The following is a 26,449-nucleotide window of genomic DNA, read 5'->3' as shown; positions in this document are numbered from 1 at the left end:
ATGTGCAAACTGGTGACCGCTGATGGAGGAATGAGCTCTTCTCAATTATTTCTACACTTGAAGAAACATTTGTGTTGTAAAGCGCTTAAGGCATAAAACTGTTGATTGGAAGATGGCCAGAAAGTTTTATTTCTAAAGTTTGACTGTGTTTTCATTAATTGACAGGTGTAACATGAATTACCTTTGTGATGGGAGCCTCGATAGTCATGGAGTGAATCCTGGCGACGGAGGAATATCTACGATTCTGTAAACTGGGAGCTGCAATCAAACAAACAGGATGTAATGTATCATAATGGTGTGGCTTGTGGATCCTAATCTTCTACCTATTTATAGCAACTACAGCAACTACACACAACATAGAGATCCTGCAATTGTAAGTCTTCAAAGGAAAGGATATACAGAAAATGTACGAAAAAGGAAAGGAGATTTTAAATCAGAGAAAATGTTAATACAAGAAATATGAAGGAGATAAAGAGGTTAAGTGGTTTCATCGAAGAAGTAGACAAAGCAGCTGAAAATAGGCTCAGCTGTATCAAAGGGAGTCGAGGGGGAGGTAGGTAATGTCATCAGCCCACGACATCTCTCTTTAGTACAAGTGCCTTCTTAACACACTCTGGCTCATCTCCAGAACCCTCCTCTTCCCTCCTCTGTGTTCCTCCTATTTCTTTATTTCCTATTTTAAAACTTATTGTTTTCCGCGTTATCTTTTGTCCAAAGCGGAAACAACTAGAGCTCCAGAGGATTAAACAAAAGACAGACAATACATTTAGAACAGTCTTACCGTCACTTCCACGAGAGCTGATAGATCTGGCATCAATTGAGTCTTTCCTCCTGTCCCGGTGACGTAGAGAATGGCACTCTGTACAGAGAAGTTATTAATTTCATTTCATTAAATGAGCATTATGTTAAGACTAATTGAGGGACGGACTCATATAGGTGAGTTTAAGCACTCCTTTTCTTCTGAAGCTATTTTGAAATCTAAGGTCCTATGTATTAGAAGTAAATGCAAGCAACAGAGCAGCAGTAAGAGGGGTTAATCTTGATAAATAAATACAGAGACAGTTAGGGCATTTTACAACAATTAATAATGCTACACAGATCCTTCAAAAAACTGCTATAACCATGTGGATGAAAAGATATTCCACCTGCTGCTTGATAACAATAATATGTCAATCAAATGAAACCAAAGTTGTAACTCTTTCTAAACACAGGTGAGCAGAAATACAATTTTCTCATTTTGAGTTTGTCCTTTCACATCTGGACTTGTATAAAAATACACATCTAATGATAACAGTACCAGATAACTGAAAATTTGACGAGGAATGTCCACTGAAAAAGTATGAAATGAAAAAGGTATATGTATAAAGTATAAAGGATGTGTACATAAAGATGTATACACCTTTATATTTCTTTATCCTAACACACTGATGTATGGAGTTATTTTTTTTTACCTGTCTTTTAAGTTAAATACAGTTAGTTTTTACTACTATATAACTTTAATACTATTTTTATTTCTAAGTTTTAGATAAAACTATACAAGTTAAATAAAGAGAGTCAACATTTAAAAACAGTGTTTTTAGTTACCTGACTGTGAGTTTTCCCCGCTGCATTTCTCCTCCTTGTTGAGCTTGTGCACCTGACAGACAGAGGAACAGTTTATTTTTATTGTACATTGTGCTTTGACAACACTGTGTTTTTGATATAGATAGAAGATAGATAGAATCTGAGGATGAAACCCTCTTTATTGTCACATACATGCACACAGCAGAGCACACACAGTGAAATTGGTCCTCTGCATTTAACCCATCCTAGTACTAGGAGCAGTGGGCAGCTATAGTGCAGCGCCCGGGGATGGTCATGCCAATAACGTTTCTTTGAATTGAGTTCAGAGACGAAGTTGGACAAACACCAAGGGTCTCAGCTGAGAGGAACATAATCAGCCTAATTTCCTGCTCCTTGAAGGCAACATTACTTCTTGATTCTTAGTACATCGTTTCATCTCACCTAAACAACGGTTTGTATTTAAAATAATTATAATCACCAGGCTTGAAAAGAACAACAAAGACGTCACTACATACTTACCAGCTGTTACATTTTTAAAAACTTTATTCCATCACCTTTACTGTGCGTGTAGTTTAAAGTAAAACAAAGCAATTTGTTTAACAGGTAAGGTGCTGATCCAAAACAGGACTTAAGAAGAGAACAACAATCTGTCAGAGAGAGTGTGAGAGAGAAACTCCCTGGAGGGAACACAGGGATTTTAGCCTTCCCCAAAAACCTATATAAACACACTATACCCCCCCCCCCCCCCACCAAAAGCATAAAACGGCCCCTTCAAATGGCAGCTACTGAATGATGCCAAATAAATGTTATAACCTGCACAGTACACATTTGTATTTTTATTTATGTATAGCACTTCCGATGTTTGTAATAACACTTTTCCATGCAGGTGACGATATGTGCAACATCCTGTTCATCACACTGAGGTTATGTAAATATGGATAAGTAGATCCGGTTAAATCCGGTTACAGAAGACTTTCCTCACCCAGTGACTCACTGCACCTTTACATTATGCTGACGGTGCAACACGCACATGTTTGTCATGCTGAATGTGTACATACAAATACAGCCGCGGAGAAAAGTAAGAGAACGCTGCAGCATTACAATGTTCTCTTTTTTTAATTATCTATAGGTACGCCTTTGAGTTAAATTATTATTATTATTATTATTATTGTTTATTGTATTCTATAAACTACTAACAATTTTTGTCTTTGTTGGAATTCAACAGACACTAGAATGGCTGCCATACATGTAGAGAATGAGATTTGAGAAACATTCAGAGTGGCCTTTTATATTTATTCCTCTAACTGTATCAATGTATTATTATTATTTCATATTTAAATATGAAAATTGTTCCTGAAATATTCACTTCCTTAGATTTTTTTACTTCATGTTACTAACACTTGTTTTCTGTTTAACAACACCCCCCCCTTCTTTAAATATCTATGTCCCTTGCATTGACGTCTCCACTGAGTCCCATACTGAGTAAATAGGATTAAGACAGTATAAACACTTCTAATGACATACAAGGTTGCCAGATTTAGCTGGCTACATCTTAATGGGCTTCTTGGTCTGCTAAACACAAACAGCCATCTCAAAAAAGAATCTTCTGAATTAACTTGACTAGAGCTGGGAAATAGTTGAAATGATGATGGCCTTTAATTGAGAGGAAAAAGACAAACAGAACTGACCCTAAACCTGCAGTAAGTCTGCAGTGCTTAGACAAATACTGCTAACTAAACACTATGAAATGGAAACCGTGGTCTACAGCCAAGTGTCTGGGTGGGAATACACGAGGAATAATGTTTGGTTTTAAGTGCTTTGAGGTAAATCTCATAAGAAAGGATACAGTATCAGATCAGTACTCTCCTGAAAGGACCTGTGTAGCCTCCGGTTGTCAGATGAATACAAGTGTCTCAGTGAGGACGCAGAACATGATTTCATTTTAAAGGTCATCAAATAATTAACTTTTGATTCTACTTTAGGTAATAAAATGTGTGGTGAAAATGCATTAAAAAAAAGAGGCCACCCTGATAAAACCATTCAGTTGGACACTGCATGATTCAGATTGTGGGGATGACTTCCGAGAATAGGATCAAGCTGCTGCCATGTCTAAGGATTCCCAATTCCAAGCAGCAGTGAAAACCATGTGGCTTTGGCAGGCAGATGCCAACGGCTGACTCACCTTCTGTCCACGCCATGAAAGAGAGCAATGAGCTACAGCTAGTCTCTGCACAGCTTTGCCTGCATTATAAATAGCCCTGGCGCCTGGCTGCTAGCCCTGCCTGGCCTTAGCAGGGGATCCTGGTGATTAGCTGTAGCTTAGCATAGTATGACGTTATTGGCCTGAAACCCAGCTGAACACACCTGCTGCAGAGAAAGTGAGCATGCTGCAGGACTGTCAGGCTACACAGTGAAGGAAGAAGTAGTGTTTTACCTAGAGAGTCCCTTTTAGGCTTTTTGAGGATTTCCCTTCCCTGTAGTGTGTTGTGTGATGTGTATGATTGTGCATGATAATGGGCTGCATGTAAACAATGTCACAGTTGAGGCACAAAATACAAAAATGACATCTGAAAATTGGCAAACAGGACCCCTTTAAGTAAAAGTAGAAATACTAGAGTTCAATATTACCCTGTTACAAGTCATACATTGAAAATCTAACTTAAGTAAAAGTATATAAGCATTGGCATCCAAATATACCCAAAGTAAGAAAAGTTAAAGTACTTATTTTGCATAAAAGCCCATTTCAGAACCACATATAGTATTGCATTACTGGATTATGACTATTCATGCATTAATGTGTTAATCAAAGCAACTATCAGTAACCAATATTGTAAAACAACTGTAGTAGAGTATTGCTACAATATTGGTTTCCAAAATGTTGTGGAGTAGAAGTATAAAGCACAACAAATGGAAAAACTAGGGAAAGGTTCTCCAAAATCAGTCCCTTCATTACACTACTGAGGCTAAAGTATTTAAATCCAACACTTGCAGCCTGCAGTTTATGTGACATATTTATGCAATAATTACTGCCAGCAGAGTGAGTAATCTGCGTCCGATTCCAGTTTGGAGTCAATCATTCATCTCTGCACGAGACCTGATTGGGCCAAGCTGTGCTGCAGCATTAGGAGTGCTGATGGGTTTTTTTCAAGCTGCACAACTGAACAAACAACTCACTGTGGTCTCTTCAAAAGGGGGCTTATTAGCCAAAGTCTTTTGTAAGTTATAATGTTGTGCATATGTATTTTCTCTAAACAGCTGCTTGTTGGCATTTCAACTAGAGATGAAGGGTTTTGAGCCTGCAAATCAACATTTTGGTAAAAGACTTTGTCCAGGTTTTGATTTGAATCAGTTTTTTACATTTGATAATCAAAGCTCTTGTTTGAGTTCTTTCAGAACCTCTGCTGCTCTCTGTTATGATAACCAAAAGTAGAAATGAAGTTAAAGGATCAGTGTTGTATATTTATATTGTATACTCAATAGAGATACTTTTTAGATATATATCTTTCACTCACAATGTTTTACCGTTTTGTGTCTTTTCTACTGTTGATATGTATGTATTTACTGTTTACTTTATTTATGTTTATTTTATCACTTTTTCATTTCATGTGCAATGCCTTGGGATCAATAGAGTATATCTAATGTTATCAGTGGCTTTGTAACACGTTGGATAATCCCTTGACTCACCTGATTATTGTTGTCAAAATGAGGTCTCTTGATGGCTACAAAATGTCGAATCTTCCTGTTGAAGGCAAAATAAGAGTCAATCAGTAATTCTGATTTCTTGTTTAGTCACAGTGAGGATTTGTGGGATTTCTCTTGGCTTACCCTCCTTGGCCGATGACCGGAGTTATCCTCACATGTTGTTGTATACTGTCGCCGGACTTCTTTCTGGCATAGTAAATGCCCTGCCATTCCTTCAGAGACAGCAGAACAGTGAGCCATGATACAGTTTAATCTCACTTCCCAGATGTGTTGGTGGCTGGATCCGTTGAGACTCACCTTTCCTTTTTTGATGCAGGTGTTGATGGTGTCCAGCAGGTCAGCTCTGTTCTTGTCGCTCTTTGGGAGTTCGGTCAGTTCCTTCCCGATCAACTCCCCTTTGTGGTAGCCCATCATCCGCTCAAACGCTGGGTTCACGTACTTGGTGAAAAAAAGAAAAAAAAGCAGAGTTAGAAAGTGAGGTTTAAGCTCAGTAATAATTTTCTTATACTGGAAAATCCCATAAAACAACCAAACCAAAAAATAAAGTTCAATTGGGTCTCAAAAACTTATAATGAGTCATACTGTTGCACTGGGTGACATGTTTCTTTGTTACCATGAAAGCACCAACTGTCATTTATTTTGAATGCATCCCTCATACCCCATACTGGTGCTTATTCTCTTTTTTTGTACTATTTTTTTGGCAAGTTTTACCTACTGATGAGTAGCACCATTGTTGGTTTTGGTCTTTGCATGTTATTAATTTTGAATAGGAAATGTTTTTAAATGATCATCACTATCCTTTAACAGATATATTTAGTTGAGATGTCACTCCTTCTGACTCTTTCTGTATGAAGGTATGTGTGTGTATAATTTCTACCTGTATGATGTGATCTTCACTGGTGATCTCCACAGCCTCTTGGCAGTGCTCCAAAGCAGTGAAGGCGGAATTACAAGCTCTGTAGATCAGTAAAGTTAGTTAGTAAGTTTTATTTGATATAGCAATCAAAGTAGTATAGAAACATACATGTATGCACAAGGAACAGATGCATGTGTTAAGAGTGTAAAGTAAACCCCTTTTTTACAACACCTGAAATGTTTTAAATAGAAAAAATGAAGAGATAATACAACTGTGTAGACATACGAAAAATACGTCTACGAAAGTACACATGTGAATATATGAGTATTAGGTGTGGGAAAACAATGGATAATCATTGCTAAGATGCTAGAAATATCATTAAATCCAGACTGATTAAAGAGATATTATTCACACTTTGATTTATGCAATTTAAACTGTATTTGATGATCTTTTAGATCTTTAGAAAGGCTCAAAGAAAGTGTGACACTGCATAGATTTAAGTATGCAGATACTTTTTTCAGCCAGGATATCTCCATTAAAAACATTATATTGGTGTTTCATTTCAATTCTGTGCATAAGTGTATTGTTGCATTGGGTATGTGCTAGTTGTTTTTCCTTCCGTACCTGAGTTTAAACTGGCAGCGCACCTCTCCATGTTCAATCTGTATGAGCTCATTATAGCAGGCTGACACACTGCTGTTCTCCACAAACCTCTGGAGGATAAACAGGGTTAAGTAGAGTTTGAAGGAGAAAGAGAGACAGAGAGCGAAAGGGGAATGGAAAATTAAATTAGTCAGGATTTACTCGGTAGCAACCTCCTACGTCACTTTCACACAATCAAACAGTCTGACAATAAGTGTTTCCTTCGAATCCGGTAACACGATGCTATTTTAGTGTCTGAAGTCTCTTAATGGCTCAATAAAAGCATCTATCAGAAACCACATATAAACACAAAGTCAGAAGCGGAGGCAAGGACGTACTCTGCTGAATCCGGCACAGAGGAGAGGAAGAACAGATGGCTCCTCCTGGTCAGCCGGTCTACACAATGAGAGAAAGAAATAATCATCAAGTTTGTTGTGCTCCACACTTGTATGGGAATGTGGATTAAAAGCCCTAAAGTAATATTTTCATGATCAACTCTTTACTATAAGTGATGGGAGCTTAAGTTAAAGTGTAGTATTTTTCTGCCAATTTAGCCACTAATATGCCACTTAAAAGAACATTTAGGTAGGTGAAGCTATCCTTAGCCATATTAATGAGCACACATGGTAGATGCATTATAATGTACATTATCACAGACCTGTTTTCAACTCTTTGCTGTATTCCTGATCCATTTTAAGATCCTCTTATTAAAACAACTCTTAAATGTGTTTTACACAATAATACCATACCTTTAAAAGGGAAGGCAGCTGATTTTATGATTTTAATTAAAATTGTGGAAAAGTGTTTTTATTTGTGATCCAACTTAACATTGATGAGGAGCAGATGAGTTTTTGAGTACTAAATCAATTAAACCTATGTTGGCTTCCTTTTTTGTTGCTCATTTTACAGATATAAACACATAATATTTGAAGGTTTCAGGGACTATGAGGTACAATGGTGCAAAACACTTTTAACACCGAGTTTATTAAAGTCTAAAAAGAAACTTACTGCTGTTCTAACACGGCCAGAATAACTGTGTTTTCAGAGGGCTTTGTGGCGCGGATCAACCTGGAAATAAAACAAATGCAGATTCAAATTCAGTGTCAACAGGAGTCCATTTCATCCAAACTGTAAGCTCATGAGTGTATTTGATTCAGATACAGCATTAACATATGGGCAGATTTTGGGCTGACGTCATTGCCACAAAAGAAAGGAACAGAACATTTCCTGGATTAAAACAATAACACAAACATAAAACATGTGCTTCAGAGAGTCACAAAGCCACACTGCTGGTGGGATATAAGGGAAAGTGGCCAAGGGGTGGAGGACGAAAGAAGACAGTGATGGAGGATGACAGGAGGATCATAATGATGGCAGACATCCTCACGGGATGAGGAAGGGGAATAAAGAATAGTGAAAGGAGTTTAGGACAAAGACAGCAGCCGCCAAACTGTGGTAATCAGGAGACAGGAGACAAATGGATCTGCTTCCTTACTTGCGGAAATAATGAAGAACTTATAATAAATAATTTGATAAAATATAAGGCGGAGGGTTTTTGGCGTATCCAGAAACTTTGGATGGTACTGTATTAAACAATTACTACAGCCCCAAAATCTGTAGGTATCATGACCGAATGTACTGTAGGTCAAGGCACTTTATCACCCGTTGAATAACTAAAACTAAATAAAGGGGCTTTACAGACCTAGCAATGATGCCTGGAGGGTATTCACACAGCATAAAGACAAACATGGGACACACATTACAGACTTCAAGACTCATGGGAATCCCCTACACCAGCTCCTAACACAAGTCTTTTGTTCCAGGAAAGGATCACGGGTCGGGAATCGAACCCTGGTCGCCGGCATACGGTGCAGGGGCCCCAGCCAGTTGCGCCACGGCCGGGGCCATCACCTACAGTTTCAAAATATTCTCCAGTGCCTCAGCAGTAAAGAGGAGGAAACAGTTTAAAAGGTACAACATTGTGAAACAGATCAGATTTGAAATGCTCCTTAAATACCCGTTTAAATGTGTGATATCCCTTACTAAAATGTCTTCAACGCCAATGTACAAAGTCACTTTAAGATTGATGAAATATTTACTGCTTTTATGTTTGTCTTTTATTCATTTAGGGTTAGAGTTGTAATTTATCTGTCATTTTGATTTGCTCCCTAGTCTTGTCACTTTATTTTGTGTGTTATTATTATTACTACGGTACGGGCATTCATCATTTCATTGTAATTTACATATAATGACATGAATAACTGACTGACATGAGCGTGTGTCCTTTAATTATTGTCACTATCTGTATTTGAGAACTAAACTATTTGTGTTTCTGGCAAAATGTCAAAAAACTCGAAAAAAATATTCTTTAAAAATAAGAAAGTCATCTGGGAAAAACTTAGCACAGACCAGTATTACCAAAATTGACCTTAACAACACCTGGCAACATAATAGAAATGGGGCGAAGCCTGCGAGCTAGTTCAGGCAGTGAACTCGAGCACCAATGATACCTTCGTACACAACGCCCCCTGCCGCTCTCACAACCAGCCAAATACAGTCTCCTCAATTTGCCATTCTATTTAAGCTGTCAGATCTGCCTCCATCTGCATGGCTAACACTGCTGCTACTTCACGTTGCTGCTGTTTACCTGCCCCACCACCACCCCAGCTTCCTCCCCAGCTTCCACCTGTAGGCTCGGGGGTTAGTTATCTAATCATCACTTAATGTTCTATGTAAATATGTGTAGTGATGAGGCCCGAGACGCCAAACTCAAACTATATACCGCTCCTATTAAACATATTAATGAAACACGTGAGTTGTCTGACTGAAATAGGTTCTTCTACAATCACAGGAAGATTCTGAAATGTGGCCTCTGGCTTTTTGTGTCGTTGACAAAATGGACAAGAAAGAAGGAAAGAAAGAAAGAAAGGCTTCTGTGTTTGTACAACTCTTGGTTCCCCTGGGCTAACATCCAGCGTTCATGTCAACAAACAAACAAACGCACATTTTGTTCATTCGAGTGCCACTCTGCTAAATATCCACTTGTGAATTTTGCCAATTAGTGTCCACTGCTTCTTCTTTACTGAGCAAAGCATTGAATTGAGCAACATTAAGAGCAACCAAAGTAACTTTAGCATGCAGCTTCAGAGGCCTGTGGTGCCTCTAGTGAACACCAGAGGGCGCCAACAATCCCTCCACTGAAACATCCCAAAGCTCTTAACAGTTCAAAAGCAGCATTGAGATTGAAATGACTGAAATCTGGACATTTTAGTATTTTTATAGGTTTTATGTGGAACCTCCTGCTGTAATTTACATATTGATTGTCTCTGTTTAAGTTCATGATGTATATTATAATATCTTTGTTGTTTTTCTGACCCTTTTGGCAGATTAAGCCTTTCCAAACTCTTTGTTTAATGTCAAACATGCAAGACAGCAAAACAAAAAAAGCGTGATGGCTGTGCCAGTTGAGACACATATTGTGAAATACGCCTATTTCCTATCTTCAGGAAAGTTAGATGAAGGGTTGATGTGCGGGTCACTGTCTGAATGGTAAACATGAAGCGATGCCCAGCAGCTTGTTGGACTAGCTTAGCACAAAGAATAATTTCCCTGATTTATCTAATTGTAATGAAATCCAGAGTCCAGAAACTCATCACATGACACATTACAAGCCAAGTACAGACTATTTATTGGTTGGATATCCATCAATTAGTGAGCTTTAAAGAGTACTGGAACATGGGGCTCAGGAAGGTAAAGGAGAAAATTAAATATAACAACATTGATTTTGAGAATATTGTAGGGTTGACTATTGAAGCCTTCACAAAATATTTACTCAATAAGATTTTTAATAATTCATCATCAGCAATGTGGATGTAATGACAGTGTGAAGTAAAGTGGTGGAACAACCTGGTAAATTCAGCAAATTACATGAATATGCTGTAATGCGACATTTGAAACCAGGAAAAGAAAACACATACCATATTGCAATGTTAGAATATCTGAGTAAATATTTTATCTCATCATGATAACGATAAAAGACCAAGATATCTACCTGGTCTCCTGTAGGCAGATGTATTTACCTTTGGACAGAGCAAGGCTAGCTGTTTCCACTTGTTTCCAGTGTTTGTGCTAAGCTAAGCTAATTGGCTGTAGCTCCATATGAACAGTACAGAAATGAGAGTGCTATCAATTTTCTCAAGTGAAATCAGGACATCTTACTACATTGCAGATTTAAGTTAGAACCTTATACTGTGGTCAAAGAATGTTTTATTTTTGTGGATGTGAAGGATTACACAATCTTTGTTTCAAGAAATAATCTGAACCTTTTGGCAGATGAAGCCCTTTCAAACTCTTTGTTTAATGTAAAGTATGCATGGTTCAAAAACAGCACCAGAAGTCCAATTGCTGTGCCCGTTTGGATCCTTAATGGCATCACAGTGAAAATGAATTATCATTAGTAAGCGTTTGTTGTTTGTTTACAATTGTTTCCAGTGTTTGTGCTAAACTAAACTAACTGGCTGTAGCTTCATATTAACAGTACAGACACAAAAGTGCAAGCTATCTTCTCATGTGACCGTCAGAAGGAAATGCACACATTTCCTTTTTCTGAAGGAGATATTATGCAAATTCCTTTGGATTAAAGCTTAAATAAGAAACAACCACACAGAATTAGATTTTGTAAGGCTCACCTGCATACAGCTTCGGGCTCAAAGTAGCGTGAGTGGCGTCCATCGATGACTATGATCTCATGGTGCTTGTCCAGGAAACAGTCTACGGCGGACTCGGGGGTGCGTGCGATGTTACACCTGAACCCGGCGCGGTCGCAGGCCCACCAAAAGGCATCGCTCTGGCTGTCCTCCTTGGCGAAAACGAGCAGGACCTGAGGGGAGGAATGGACGCCTGGGTGAGACAGTGCTGCTACTCCGGTGATAATTATAGGATATCTATGTTAGTAGGCAGTCACTACTTTTACTACTCAGACAGGACATTCTCCAGTGCTGCAGACATCCAAGAACCAGACTTCAGATGTAATATACAATCCTGACACCAAGGCTTCACCACAACCAGGGTTACTGACATTTATGGGCCTGAATAACACAGTAACTGATTTAACTGTTAACCCTTTAAAACTCTTTAAGACTTTGAAAAAATGTGGGATTAGATTGAAAGCAGCTCTCTGATGTATTTAAGTGGCTCTGAGAGCTGCTGTCAATCTAATTCCAAAAGTACACGTTCAAGGTCTTAAAATGGGATCTGTTTGATCAAGTTAGATCTGTTACTGTGATATTCAGGCCCATAAACGTCAGTAGACCTGGTTGTAATTTGTTTTCTGTCAGTAAGGGACTTTGTTAGATGCCATCCACTTCAATATAACATTTTGAATTGTTTGAATTGATAACTATAGAGGTAAACCTTTCGATACGTCTGATAACCTTAAAGTACATTGGAACCTAAGTCAACAAAATGCTTCTTCATTTTATTTATTCATCCATATAATCCACACTATGAAAAGTTCTGGTATTTCCCATCGCTTTCAGAGGATTCAAATCCCAACAGACCTTAAAAACCTTACAAATGTGGAGTACTGTACAGGTGGGTGCAGGGGTTAACCCTTTCACACCCACCTACCATTTGAGGGTATTAGTTTAGATCATAAGAAGTATCTATATTTTAAAGATGTAAGGTATAGTCTGTGGGAAATTGTGGATATTTTATAACAGGGTGTACACATTGAAAACAACCACAAGGATGGTTAATACTATTATATTCTTTAGTGTGTATTATATGAACGTATGAATAAAAACCACAAGCATTTTCTGTGGCTTATTTTCAATATTATCAGTATAGAAAGGTTAAAGTTGAAACTCAAAAATGTTTATATTCTGTATTCTATAATGTATAATGTTCAGCTTCTTAATGACAGAAAAAGTTACGAAAACATTTTGATTAAATCAAAAACAGAGAAAAATAAGTGCTAGTGGGGTAAAAATATAACATTGACTTAGTGTTTACCTTTCTGTCTCACAGCAGGAAAATCCTCATTATGAATCTTAGCCTATCCTCAATTTTGTATTCTTTAACATGTTACAACATTTATAGAACCAAACATGTTTTTTCCAACCTAGATGGACCATCATGGGACAGATCATATTGCAATTGAGTTATTCCCCAATTCAATATGACTAAACACATTTCAAAAGGACAAACAATAACAAAAATACATTACATGCAGTGAGTTACACTGTCACTGTTCTCATCTTTTCTCTGGGGGAATGTGGATTTTCCTCCCACAGTCACATTACAAGAACAGCTCAGGGGATTTGACTAAGACGTGTCCATAGTAGTGAGTGTGTTCTTTCATCTGTGTTTTTTCCCCATGCCATATCTCCCAATAGGAGTCATTACAATATAACTTTAAGACACCTTGGCTCAACAGACCATATCACGTAAATGTCATGTCTTCTCCAGCTGAATTATTCCATAAATATAAAAACTGTACAGCCAATAACCTATAAGCTATAAACTGTGTTTCACACCAACAGACGTGAAGTCTGCAGAGCGGAGACTTTTTGATCCCACACTGTGTTTTGACCACAAACACACAAGCCACCTTTGGTACAGTGGTGAGGAAATACAACACTGTAGGAGACACATACAGTAGAGAGAGCGACAAGCACACACACACACACACACACACACACACACACACACACACACACACACACACACACACACACACACACACACACACACACACACACACACACACACACACACACACACACACACACACACACACACACCTGGGCTGCAGCCAAAACCAACAGTACTCAGCTCTGCCTCTCAGCAGCATCACCTCTTGACTCCCTCTAAGGACAACAAAGGATAGAGGGAGTGCATGGATGTGCAGCAGAGAGAGAGGAAGAAGAGTATACGCATATTTTGTGTAGTTTTAAAATCAATATGTGAGTATTTCTATCTATAGGAGAGACTTCAATTTAGAAAACAACAGGTGAGAATGGCAGAGGAAGAAGTAAAAAGAGGACTGAGGGAGAAAGTGAGCGAGTATTGGTGAGAGCTTGTGAAAGTCCACAGTCTTTGATCCCGTACTGGCTTGTGTAACCATGGGGCTAACATGTGAAATTCCACACACACAGTACCCAGTCGACCCTGGGACGACACCGGCTGTACGGATCTCTGACCCGCTACCTAAAATATGTCACCAGCAATGGTCTTAATACCCAAACTAAAGTGTTCAAACACATGGCTGCACTCCATCACAGCACTACTTTCATAAATGTAACTCACGGTTCATGAAACACACAAGAAAGTATGTTTACAAAATGTAAGTGACAGCGTCTTTAGAGCCAACATTAACATACAAAACTACAAAGGTTTGGAATTTCCTTGTATAAAAGCTTGATTGTATTCTATTCAAAAGGCTGAGAGGACTATTATATATGTTTGAGTGGCCTTTCATTTGTCCTCATGCTTTAATGGCTCAACCAAACTGACATTCAAAAGGTAAAAATAGACCAAAAAAAACTCTGAGCTACAGTTTAAAAAGAGCAGAAGAAGTCACCGGTCATTGCTAAAAGAAACTAGAAGCTTAGCATCAGAATGTGTGCAGATTTAAATAGTAACAGGTTCCTATTTCAGATTGAAATGCACAGTATTGCCTCAAACAAGCTGGAATGAACATGTGTGGCTTAAGAGCTCTATATCAGGCACTCTTACTCAATAGGCTGGCATTTGACTTTAATCTTTTATTGGACATTTTACATTAATTATTATGTTTCTATAACTTACGTTGCTCTTGGTTTGCGCATTCTTACATTGTAGTTTATTCATCCTGTAATGGAACAAGTGCCCCAACTATTTCAGATTTAGATTCAGGTTATTTCAAAGATAATAGAAATAGAAGTTAAGTGTAGTGTTAGCACTGTTGAAACTTGGTCACAGAATAAGCTGGACATACTATGGACTTACAAATGCCAGTTTAATCATCTTCAATCTACCCACTGCAGAAGGAGACTGTAGAAGACCAAAAGAAAAAATTGTGGCAAAAATATTGATGAAAGTCACTATTTTTCTTCACTGGAAAACAAGTTTAAAATAGAAATTACAGCAGTATCCTTGACTATTGCACAAAACTGTGTGGAGATTGAATAAATGCATTCATTCTTTCTTGTTTTGTGGGTAAGACTACTTCAAATGTAACAGATATAAGAATCAGATGTACACCATGGTAATAAAACAAGTGAACATATAGAAGTATCGAAGTCAACGTTAACAAATTGTAAATAAGTTGTACATATAAAGTGTTAGTTGCACATATATGATACGGTTAACAGTCAAAGTGTTTGATGCACTTGCCAATAAGATTTCCCATTGTACAGAACTTCCTTTCAGAATATTGGACGTGTTTTTTTTACTGTGTAGTTTATTCATGGTGTGTGCTTTGCTACAAATGCGATAAACGTGTACAATTTAGAAAAATGATCCCAACTTGAAGTAAAGCTGAAGTAATTTGTCAATTTATCATTTTGTTAATCGAAATAAAATGAATCACATGTCATTTTGATAAACAGTTAATACCTTTAGGCCAATTTTAACTGCAAACACCATACATTTAATGTGAATATGTTAACCTTGGCTTTAGGAAATTGGGATGAGAATTCTTCACTTTAAAACATACACTTTAGAGATTCAATGTTAAATGTATTTCTAAAATAATTATTGCCACATAGGTTTTGCAACACATACTGTGTCTTACTTTACAGGCTATAAAGCACTTCAACTATAAATCAAGCTGTTAACCCTTCAACACCCACCCCTCCTTTGCATTTTTAAAACCTTTGCAATCATTTTGGGATATAAAGCGTTTCAGGATTTACTACATTGTTGGACTCCCAAAAAGCTTCAAAGATTTCTTTGTTTTCTCTGAATCTCATTTCATCTGGACAACAATTATTTTCACATTTATTCCTTTGCTCTATAAAACGTGACAAATGTATGAAAAAGTTCAAAGAGTTTTTTTTTCTTTTTTCGTGTGAAGCACTTGAAAAGATGCTATACTAAATAAACATATTATATATATATATATATATATATATATATATATATATATATATAAAAGTTTTGTACCATAGAAGACTCTGAAAACGAGCACATATTGGCTACAAATAAACTAAACAACTTGTTGTCAGTTATTTAATTGTTCACTTTGTTAAAGAAGACATATTATGTCTCTCCTGTAACATGTCTCCATGCTTTAATGTTCAAAAAGCTCTTTATTTTTCTCATACTGCCTGTGCTGCAGCACCTCTTTTCCCCCTCTGTCTGAAACCAGAGCCCAGTCTGCTCTGTTCAGGGCCCCTTTAAAATCACCAGTTAGTAGTAGTCACAAGTTTTGTACCATAGAAGACTCTGAAAACCAGCAAATATTAGCTTAAAATATACTTCACTAAAACTCATAAACAGTTACTTGTTTAGTTTCTGTTTAAATAACAAGACTTTACTATGTAGTGTAAGCATCCTGCAGGAAAAGTCCCAGATTGTAGCAGAATGCCAACACTTTTAGATATATAAAAACTGCATCTACATATATGAGAAATATAACAACATACAACATGTGTGTTACTTTATCTGTGTAATACTTGAGTGAAACATGAATCATTAGATAAGCTGCAGGCAGAGGTATCTGGAGAGCTTGAAACTCTCCAGGACTGTGAGGCAGTAACAGTAAATGTCAAGTAAACTCACTATATATAACTCTCTCCTGCAGAGCATTTTATCTCCCCCTTTTCATCTCTGCGCTCCAGAGCAAGGAGTGAACCTGGAGAGGGGCGGGTTGGGTCATGGATCCTGTAGAAAGCTGGAGGTAAAACTTTGGGAGGGCAGTTTAAGGGTTTTATGGGGCCTGAGACGAGGTCTTAGACGGCTTTTTAATAAAGCTTCTGGTCCCTCCACTTGCCTGCACACTGCCACAAATTCCTGCTACATTTGGCAGGATAAAGAGGTGGAGAGGGGCGCAGGGAAAGAACAGTGTACTGTAGCTCAGCATGAACCTGAGTGTCATGCCAGGCCTCTCATGTCACTTCACTGGAGTAAGAACTGAACTCAGAAAGCCTTGGAGGTTGGTCAAACAAGCACAGCTCAAACTAATTAAATCAAAGCACCTTATAAATCAGCTGATTCCTGAAGAAGGGACTGGAAGTAAAGAGGAATGCTGTGTTGTACCTGCAGTTCAACCAGCTGGTAACCTTCAGACACTTTCTTTGTTACATAAGGATACATCTGACGAACACACAGCCTAATCCCCAACCAGAGGATGAGCGCAGACAATCCTCAGCCTAACCTGCAATATGTTAGAAGTTCCTGAAGGGCAAGACCGCAGCAGGACTAACCCCAATACGATTCTCTGAAAGCTATGAATGCAGAGTTAATGAGGTGATGCAACTTAGGATCAGGCCCACTTAGTTGGATTGAATTCAGTCTCTAGGTTTATGTTTATGGGCACATGCCCATTGTTTTAAGACAGAACAGTTGTGCATCTATCCTTTAAGATATCATTATTTAATGTAAACATGCACAGCACAAACAGTTGTATTGGCGATCAGTCCCTAGTTTACAATCGCACAATATTTCAAAAGGAAAAATACAATTTAGAAAAAACTAGGGAAATAACTCAAATCATCATTAATGTTGAGCTAAATCAATTCATATTAATAATACAAAATCAAAACAAATAATAAGCATCAATTTAACTTGTCATTTGAAAATGTCCCCATTGACTTTGCAAACTTGTGATGGGCATTTGCCAATTTCTTTACTTTTCACAGACTTTTTACAACTATTTATTTAAGAAATAACCAGCAGAAGGATCGATAATGAAATCCTCTTTAGTTGCAGCTGCACAATAATGAAACAGTGTTGAGGAAACTATACCTGGTCAAATACAATGATCAAAAACGTAAATAAAAGTTTTTGTAGAGACACAAAATTAGGACAAGGTAATGATGCCATCAGCTTGTGAAGACATCGACAGTAACATGACGTAGATGTTATAAACTCTCTTACCTGAATGGGCTCTTGAGTCAGTTTCATCGGTCCTACACATTCTTCTGTAGCTGAAACCTGCAGGAAACACATGAGAAGAAATGTGAACAAACCAAACACAAAACACACAAAGCAAAACAAACTGAAAACCCTTCTTACCATTTTATCATTCATGTCCAGAAGCATATTGGAATATTGTTTGTTCTTGCAGGAGTTGCACTTCACCACCTTTCATTTTCTCTCTTGCCTCCTTTTCAAGTTTAAAAAGTCCAGCAATAAAGTTATAAATTATAAATTCCCTAAAAAAGAGCAACAGCCTGCTTAAAAAACAAAGATCAACACATCCTGGTTGTTTTCATTTTCTAACACCTCTCCTGCCCTGTAGATGTGGACATTTACTCGCAGCATTAGCCGCCCAGAATGGAGCTGTCTTAAGAAAGTATTAGCAGTCAGCCGCAGATAGAACTCACAGGTTTACTTGCGTAATCCGACTGCAGGAGCATCACACACTGAGCTATATATATGTGTGTGTGTGTGTGTGTGTGTGTGTGTGTGTGTGTGTGTGTGTGTGTGTGTGTGTGTGTGTGTGTGTGTGTGTGTGTGTGTGTGTGTGTGTGTTTTCACAGCCTGTCTGGGAAGCTCCAGCAGGCCTCTTAACCCCATGTGTCACTCTGGTGTGATTAAGCAACTCAGCTACATGTGCAAGTTTTGAGCATATGCGTGTACACACATGTTTACCCCACAAGCAATGCATCAGCGGTGTACCATATCATACTCCGTCACTTTAGCTCTGTGTGTCATGCCCAGAAATTAACCATCAGGCATGTTTTCGAGCACATTCTGTGTTCATGACTCATTTCTCTCATCGAAAGGTCTTCGAGTGGCCTATGTGGTTTTGCTTCTTACATGATCGTAAACATGCACTCATAAGCCACAGTAGTCTCTTCCCAGCTGAAGACAAATATCTGAGGTATTCAAGAGAGAGGAGGGACAACGAAAGAAGGGGAGGGGATTTATGTTAAATCTACTTGAGGCATTAGCTCCATAATAATATATGCAACACACCAACTCTAATCAGTCACCAAGAAGCAGCTGTGTGACTAAAGCACTGAGGTAGACACAAGTTGGTGACTCAACCACCCATTGGTATTATTGGTCCAGTGTTATTAGGCTGAGAAGTGAACATACTTCAATCAACATCTAGTACTAGCCAATAAAGTCATTAAGAGCCCTTTGCAACACTTAAGAAAAAGCGTGATTTTGGTTAACATGCATCTATGTTGCTTTAATAGAGCAATATGGTGTTAAAATATTGCAGCCTTTGTGAGCATTAGTTTAGGGCACATGATGATTTACACATATTAAACTCTCACCCTACCTTGTTACACAATTTGAAACTGCCTTCACACTTGTTTAATGTATTTAGTATCATATTTCTATTGAGGTAATAATAGTTTTGCCTTTTATAGTGAATTGAAACTTTTTATATCGTTTATATATCTGTATTCTGTAGATAATCTACAGATCTTTCTACTGTTGATAATAACTGTTTTTTTTAGTTAATGGCTAGCTCATGCTCTAACAAAATAATTTCCCAATTTGGTATAAAGAGAACATCAATCCAACTATATCTAACAAGGAGCACTACTGTGGTCATTTTCAGGTTCATGTTTTTATTTTCTACCTCTACTGTGTTTACATGCTTTAATGTTCAAAAAGCTGGTTTGGTTAGCTGGCCGGCTCTGTTGTTATTTTTCAACTGCTTAGATTTGTCCCGCACCTTAGCCAATCACGTACAATGTGTTGGAGCACTAGCCAATAGAAGCGCTAGTGTTACATAGTGATGTCACCATGTTACAGAAGTAAATAATGGAGTCCAAATCGAGTTGGAGAGAAATTCCCATTGCTGTGAACTTTGGGATTTTAGCCTTTGCAGACCATTTACATGCACAAAAACCTATGTAACAATATATCAGAAGCCGTTGTGTCGTCACAGTCATGTGGACCTCACATACGTTTCTCTCGGAGTTAGGAGGAACGTGGAAGTCTGAGCTGGATTCACTTTAATGTTGTCAGAGATCATGATGGGGTCCAACAAGGCAAATAAATGAGGTCAATAGAGTAAGAGATGACCCAAGGGAGAGCTAAACTACAGAACCACTGAGTCAGTTATGAAACAAGCAGCATCTGGTGGTACAGTGTCGAAGGCCAAAGACTTGTGAGATAAAAAGATGGAGGGGACTAAATCATTATTAAGTGCTCCAGTGACAACAAGAAGCACAGACTCCAGAGACGTCAGAAAATGAGTAATCGTGTTGTACTTGAGGACGACACAGCCAGATGTGAAACAGAACAGGAAGGAAGGCAGTGGAAAAAGAGAACAATTTGGAGAGCAATCAGTCAGTACATTTACAGTAAGACTATGATTAAAGAAGTGTTGGGTGAATCTGTCACAAGACACCCTCTCTACTTAGAGAAGGTGATCAAATACTCATGGTCAGACGGGAAGGGGAACTAGGTGAAGGAAGATTTAGGAGTACAGAGACAAGAGCCTTAGAGTACAAATGAATGGTACGAGCGAGATGAAGATCATTTGGTTTGTAAAGATTTAGAAAACAAAGAGGCACAGGAAACAAAGAGGACAGTAAGTGGTTAGAAAATAACTTCAGTCTGAAAAAACATTTTTGTTATTTTCAGTACTTCTGAACAATTATATACTGTAGGAATACTTTATATCCAATCCGAATTTGCATTATTAAAGAAACCAGTTACATCAACTTTTTGCAATATTGATTTTTCTATTTGTGAAGAGCACACAAATCTGGATTCATGATGGCTGAACTGTCCCAAGAAAAAGAAGAGAAAATCAGCGCAACAGAGGGGAAGAGCTTAAGAGACAGAGCAAGAGAAGACAGGAAGTAAATGCTAACAGTACCACAGTATGGGCTTTGTATTGTTTAAAGACTGTTTCATGGAACAGAAAACATGGACAGACTTGAACCGTTACAGAAAATCAGTGCTGCCGTCATATAAAGTGACGTTGCTAGCGCCGCTGTTCAAGCCGTTGGTACACAGTGGAACAAAGTATTTCAAATATTTAATCAATAAAATGTGTTTAAAACAATATCTTGGATCAAGTTTTGGGACATTAGTAGGTAGCTGTGTTATAAGCATGATAATGTGAATCAAGGCGGTTATAAATAAAAATAGAAAACCAGACAGTGGGTTTCTTTCATAAATGACCACCTTGCTGCACATTATTCCTTACATCATAACTTCCAAATGTTTCAGAACACCAGCATGCACCAGGCATCTCTTTAACATCAAGCTTTATCTTTGCCTCGTGTTTCTCCTTCTGCAGCCTTAACCCAGCCCTCAAATGTTGTAAACCTCTAATTTGAATGTTTAGCTAATTGCTAAGCTTTTTCTTCCTGTTGAACTGCAGCCTCTTCATTGGAGTAATTTCCACTTATTGTATTGTTTTTGTGAAGCACTCTGTAACATTGGCTCTGAAAGGTGCGGTGTAAATAAACCCTTAATTACCTAATGGGGCCCAGGTACATCATGTCATTGAATATACTGTATAAACATTACACAAGCCAGTTTGAACATTGCTTTTATTGTACCTGCTCTGCCATTTCATTGCAGTTGATTCTTCAAATGCAATAACTTAACACAGTTACGTTATGTTTAATGTATTCTTTTGAGGGTGTTTTCACTGTTTACAATGATGTTAGTTTATAAAGATGACAAAGGAGTTTACTCTTTGGCTGGAGAACAGAGAGTTGTTTACATTTATAGGCCAATGTCAAATCATTGAGAGGAAGTGACAAAGCAGGGTCGTGGAAGTGTTGACCTTGTGAGAGGCTTTTACTATGAAACTATTTAGAGAGCAGATATGATACAGTATGAAGTTAAAATGGCTTTCAGTGCACGGCTTAATCTTCTGATCCTTTGCATTAGGGCAATTTCCTCTGTATCTTAACAACAGTGAAATGTTATTTGATTTATTTTGTGTGGCCTAGGAGTTTATGCGAATCATAGTTCTTGCATCTGCAGTGCAGGCACACTGAAATGGCCAGATGGACTAAAGATCAGCCTCGGCCTGCACACCACCACTGTCATCTTCTTTAGAGAGGACATATTCTCCTCATTTTCAGGTTTATATTTGCATTTGCGCTTCTACTGTGACATTCTTACATGGTTTAATGTTCAAAAAGCTCTTTATTTTTCTCATACTGCCTTTGCTGCAGCACCTTTTTTCACCCTCTGCTCTGATTGGTTAGCTGGTCGGCTATCTGAATCTGAACTATTCTAACGTGATCCAATTCTTAGTTTGCAGCTAGCGCTACCATCCATGGCACTGATCATTCACTATATTTACAAAAATTACCAAAAAAGAGCATGTAATCATGTCACATTCAGTTTATGCTCCAGTGAGATAACATGCCTGTAAACACACACCTACTGGAACTTCGTCACAAGTAAACAGTTGTCCCAGTCTAACATTCAAACTATTTTCCACTTCACAGCCTGGATGACCTTCCTGCTCTGACACATCCCCCTCTTACATCCCAAAGCTCAGACCAGTATCCACAATACAATGGCTGAAAAAAAAAAATGTGGACTTACATTCATTTCCTTAAAGGAATACTCACATTGTGTACCATGCATGATACCGCTGATGTATGTGAACAACACCAATAATCTGAGTTACTGCTTGATAAGAATATTGGCATTGTTTTTCAGACCTAAAGAAGGATACAAATTTAGCATACACTTAGCTTAGCATCACATAACATAACCAGCCATTTTAGGGTGGAAAACCAAAGTGAACACCTGGAAAACAAAGCATGAAGCAACAGATCTCAGATTTTCTTTAAATAAAAATAATAATTGGTTGGAAAATGTTTCGTTAAGTCTTTTGTTTTGCTGTTTGTTGATGGCCTGCAACTTGGTGTACTGTTTTGGATTTTGTCACTTGTCCTGCATGTAGTTATGATAATATTTTTTAAATTTTAATGGTGTCATTTTGTCTTTAAAAAAGTCTGAAAGAGCACTTTCTACAGAGCTATTGTCAGAATAGAACAGCTGTGCCTGTCAGGAGGAGTTCGCCTCATTTCTTTTAAAACACAGAAGCTGTATTGTTCAGGATCACTTAACCTTTGTGCATCTAAAATAGCGGTTGTTGCGATGACGCTGAGAAAAGTGATAAATCATGCTCTCCCTGTATGTTCTCATAAGTCAGTGTCTGTGTACGAGGCCCTGAGGGTTTCTCTGTACAGGCCACCAGCATTCGCTCCTTCACATGGGACTGTTCACACTCCTGCCATACTGACCAGAGGCGTAAACAAATGCACGCATGCAGACATGCACACTCACACATATACACACACGGGAACATGATCAACACCATGGCAGATTATCAAGATCCTGCAGGGAAAGGCAGATGGTTTTTAATAATAAATGGTATCATTGATCCTCTCTCAAGACTCTTAGATCGAAAGGAACTGAGAGAGGACAAAGGAACAGCTGACAAAACAGCAACACATACACACACATACAAAGTATGTGTCTCCAGAAACTAATGACACAAATCAATAACATTTATTAATTAGTTTAACCTAAATATTAAAAAGCTATTAATTGTAGCTAATAATGAGAATTGTCCTGTTACATGTATACTAATATTATTTTATCTAATGAAATATATTGTGCCAAAAGAATGTGCCATCATTTAAAAGAGAGAAATGAAGAGCCTGTAACTTGTAGAGCCCTCAAAGGTCTAAAGGTTGGCCAAAAGTTTTTTTTTTAAAAGTACTTAAAAGAAAAATATCCCCAAAAGAAAGTAAAAGGGCTTAATTCATAGAACATGTGTTTATAATTTCGAGCTTGAGGCCTGAATGGGTTAATGTTCTCTGAGGGTTTGATGATCATCTGCTACACTACTTCTTAACAAAACCCGGCTATATCCTCAGGGGATCATAAATATGAAAAAGTATCTGTTCACATGCTCCCTCATGAGAGAGATACATCAACAAGCACACAAATAATATGACAGGACGTGTACACAACTGCACAAGTTTATGATCTCTGTGCAGGGGTTTCTGTTATGAAACTGCAACAAGACACATTAATACTTCACAGACTTCACACCAATTTATTAATACTTATTAATTTGATTTTATTAGGTGTGGAACGTCCCACATGTTAACTTGACTTTTGTGTGTGAATGCTTTTTCTTAATTTTACCTATGAAAAGGTAAAGCAATGTTATCTCAAGGACTACTTTTTAAGGTTTCCACAATTTTCCTTTTTCATGCACATCGCTCAATTGTGATCAAACTTCGTCCAGAGGAAAACCTTGAGATGTGGTTGAACGTTTAGGTAATACACCTGCATTAACGCTTTTTTGTTGTCAAACACTTGACTTTAACATGCAGCATCTCCCATGATGAATAAAATGAGCTATTCTCTAAATAAAAAAAATAATTAATGCCAAATCGGACAATGTCTCCCTGGTTTTTAAGTCTAACTTTGAAGCAGCGCTGCCGTGAACTGTCCTGTAGGGTAATCTGAATTTAGGTGAAGAACACCAGAGAGGATCCTTAATTCTGTATATTGTTGCTTAAGAAAAAAACGATTTGATTTGCTCATCTGACTCTGTGTTCTGCTTCTAGAAACCTTTGCCTGGGGCTGCAGGGCTGTACATTGAGATAAGAAAACAAGAATCTGTAAAACAGGCTTTTATTAGAGAACACATCCAGACGTATTGAGCCAAATGAGAGCTGATGTACTCGGTGTAGCTTTGTACTACAGCAACAGTTGTTGCATTAAAGTTGTTCATTATACAACCATATTTAACCGAAACATTTTACTATAACGCCTTTTATTCAAGTATGAAAAAAATACATGGTTTACTCAATATTATTTAACTATAATGTATGATGCCGTGTGAAAAACATAACAGTATTTCCTCTCAACAATACGTCATCCACCATATGTACAGTAGAAGCTTAAGTTAAAACATATATTAAATGACAATATACAGCCTAGTAGTTGTAATAATATCAAATGTGTCTTCATACTAGAAGTTATTATTGTTTATACTTACATATTTCCTCATTTCTGCATACATCTACAAAACAGTATGTTATGTACCATTTAATGAATCTTTTTTATTTTAATGAATGCCAAATTTGAAGTAAAGTGCTACCATCATGACCTCTTTGGAAAAAAACAATGGCTAAATCCTGTTGGGGCCAACTGATAGCATTTGTTTTTACTTTATCTGATAGCCCACCTGCCTGCTTCTTTATGAGCAATCTTAAAAACAATGCAAGCACTGAAATATTCCATGCATCAGATCCCTGTCACATCATACCTAGCCTGCTAGCATCATGACTGATGGCTGGCTGCAGGGAGGAATACATAGAGGCAGTGAATGAGAGGAGGCTGAATGAACTAAAGTCATTACAGAACTGTGATTAAAGCACCGGATCAGAAGGCTTATTGGGCCTCCTCCGGTAACAAACAAAAAAACAAAACACACACACACACACACACACACACACACACACACACACACACACACACACACACACACACACACACACACACACACACACACACACACACACACACCGACAGGCCTCCTCACGTTTGATTTCCTCTCACGACCCGGTGCTGATGCTGTGCCAGTGTTTGGACAGATAACCGTACCTTGACGCTGGTGTGGCTGGTCTGCGTCTCGGCCTCGATGCGGATGTGTCCGCCGCTGTTCTCCTTCCGATCCCGGCAGGAGTTGTTCCGCGAGTGGCGGCTCTGGTAGGTGAGGACAGATGGGATGGTCTCGGCCGCATCGGTCTTGATGAAGAGCCCGTGTAACGTGGCTGCGGTGCCCTGAGAGATGGTGGTGGTCTGGTGGGGGGAGTTGGATTCGTCCGAGTCTCGGCAGTAGATCACCCCGCTCTGAGAGACGTGGATACTGGGAGCGCAGCCCATGCCTCAGCGCCGCGCCTCCGGAGTCAGATCCCGGATAATAAACACTCGGGTACCACCGTCCTCTAGTCCACAGCTGCCTGCACACAGGCGGCTGTTTTCTCCGGGCATCGGCAATCGCTCTCTCCTCCACACACCTCCGTTGAGAACATCAAGGGGGGGAGGAAACGTGATTCTTAAAATCATGCGTCCCGTCAATCCTCCTCATGCTCCGCTAGTGCAGGATCTTGAATATCGATGTCATATTCAGGACAAAAAGGTGTTTCATGCAATAGCCTAAACATTTGCTGTTGGCCTGTACCACCACGCTTGCGCATCTATGAAATTACCCGGACTAATGAATAAAATCACTTATGGACTAAACCACCTGGTTGCTCTTCATCGCGTCATCCTCTGAGACATGCTGGCGTTTCTGGCCTGTGAAGAGTTGCTTGCTTTATGATGTCTCCTCTGTGTCTTTACTTTAGTTATTCTGCTTGCAGATCATTGGCCATGGTCCATCCCTCTCTCACTCCCCCATGTGCCTCTCCCTAACATTATATTTCTCCATCATGACCCTCTTATCTCCCCGGAGGCCCTGCTCTGACTCCAGGGGTCATTTCAAACCTCACTGTGGTGAATTAC

The 26,449-nt window shown here is 38.5% G+C and overlaps 1 protein-coding gene across 3 annotated transcripts in view; it reads right to left on the bottom strand.

Annotated features, from left to right (window-relative positions):
* The window catches only part of pde8b (phosphodiesterase 8B), a 41,008-nt gene that overhangs the window by 12,054 nt on the left and 2,505 nt on the right, over positions 1-26,449 (bottom strand). Inside the window, exons 2-14 of one of the 3 annotated variants that reach the window (XM_063889077.1) lie at positions 25,547-25,962; positions 17,846-17,902; positions 11,452-11,642; positions 7,772-7,831; positions 7,102-7,159; positions 6,746-6,834; positions 6,143-6,221; positions 5,563-5,703; positions 5,389-5,477; positions 5,248-5,302; positions 1,585-1,636; positions 782-859; positions 182-258 (exon numbers count right to left, since the gene is read on the bottom strand). In XM_063889077.1, coding sequence (XP_063745147.1) covers positions 182-258; positions 782-859; positions 1,585-1,636; positions 5,248-5,302; positions 5,389-5,477; positions 5,563-5,703; positions 6,143-6,221; positions 6,746-6,834; positions 7,102-7,159; positions 7,772-7,831; positions 11,452-11,642; positions 17,846-17,902; positions 25,547-25,828 — 1,308 coding nt within the window. In that variant the 5' untranslated portion in view covers positions 25,829-25,962. Of the gene's footprint in view, positions 1-181; positions 259-781; positions 860-1,584; positions 1,637-5,247; positions 5,303-5,388; positions 5,478-5,562; positions 5,704-6,142; positions 6,222-6,745; positions 6,835-7,101; positions 7,160-7,771; positions 7,832-11,451; positions 11,643-17,845; positions 17,903-17,983; positions 18,266-25,546; positions 25,963-26,449 lie in introns of those variants that run through there. The other 2 variants (XM_063889079.1, XM_063889078.1) reach the window with 2 other exon arrangements.

The sequence above is a fragment of the Eleginops maclovinus genome, chromosome 8 (genome assembly GCF_036324505.1).
Source record: "Eleginops maclovinus isolate JMC-PN-2008 ecotype Puerto Natales chromosome 8, JC_Emac_rtc_rv5, whole genome shotgun sequence".
NCBI classification, from domain to species: Eukaryota; Metazoa; Chordata; class Actinopteri; order Perciformes; family Eleginopidae; genus Eleginops; species Eleginops maclovinus.
The sequence above is the reverse complement of the archived record's forward strand: the minus strand, read 5'-3'. Positions and strand labels throughout refer to the sequence as shown.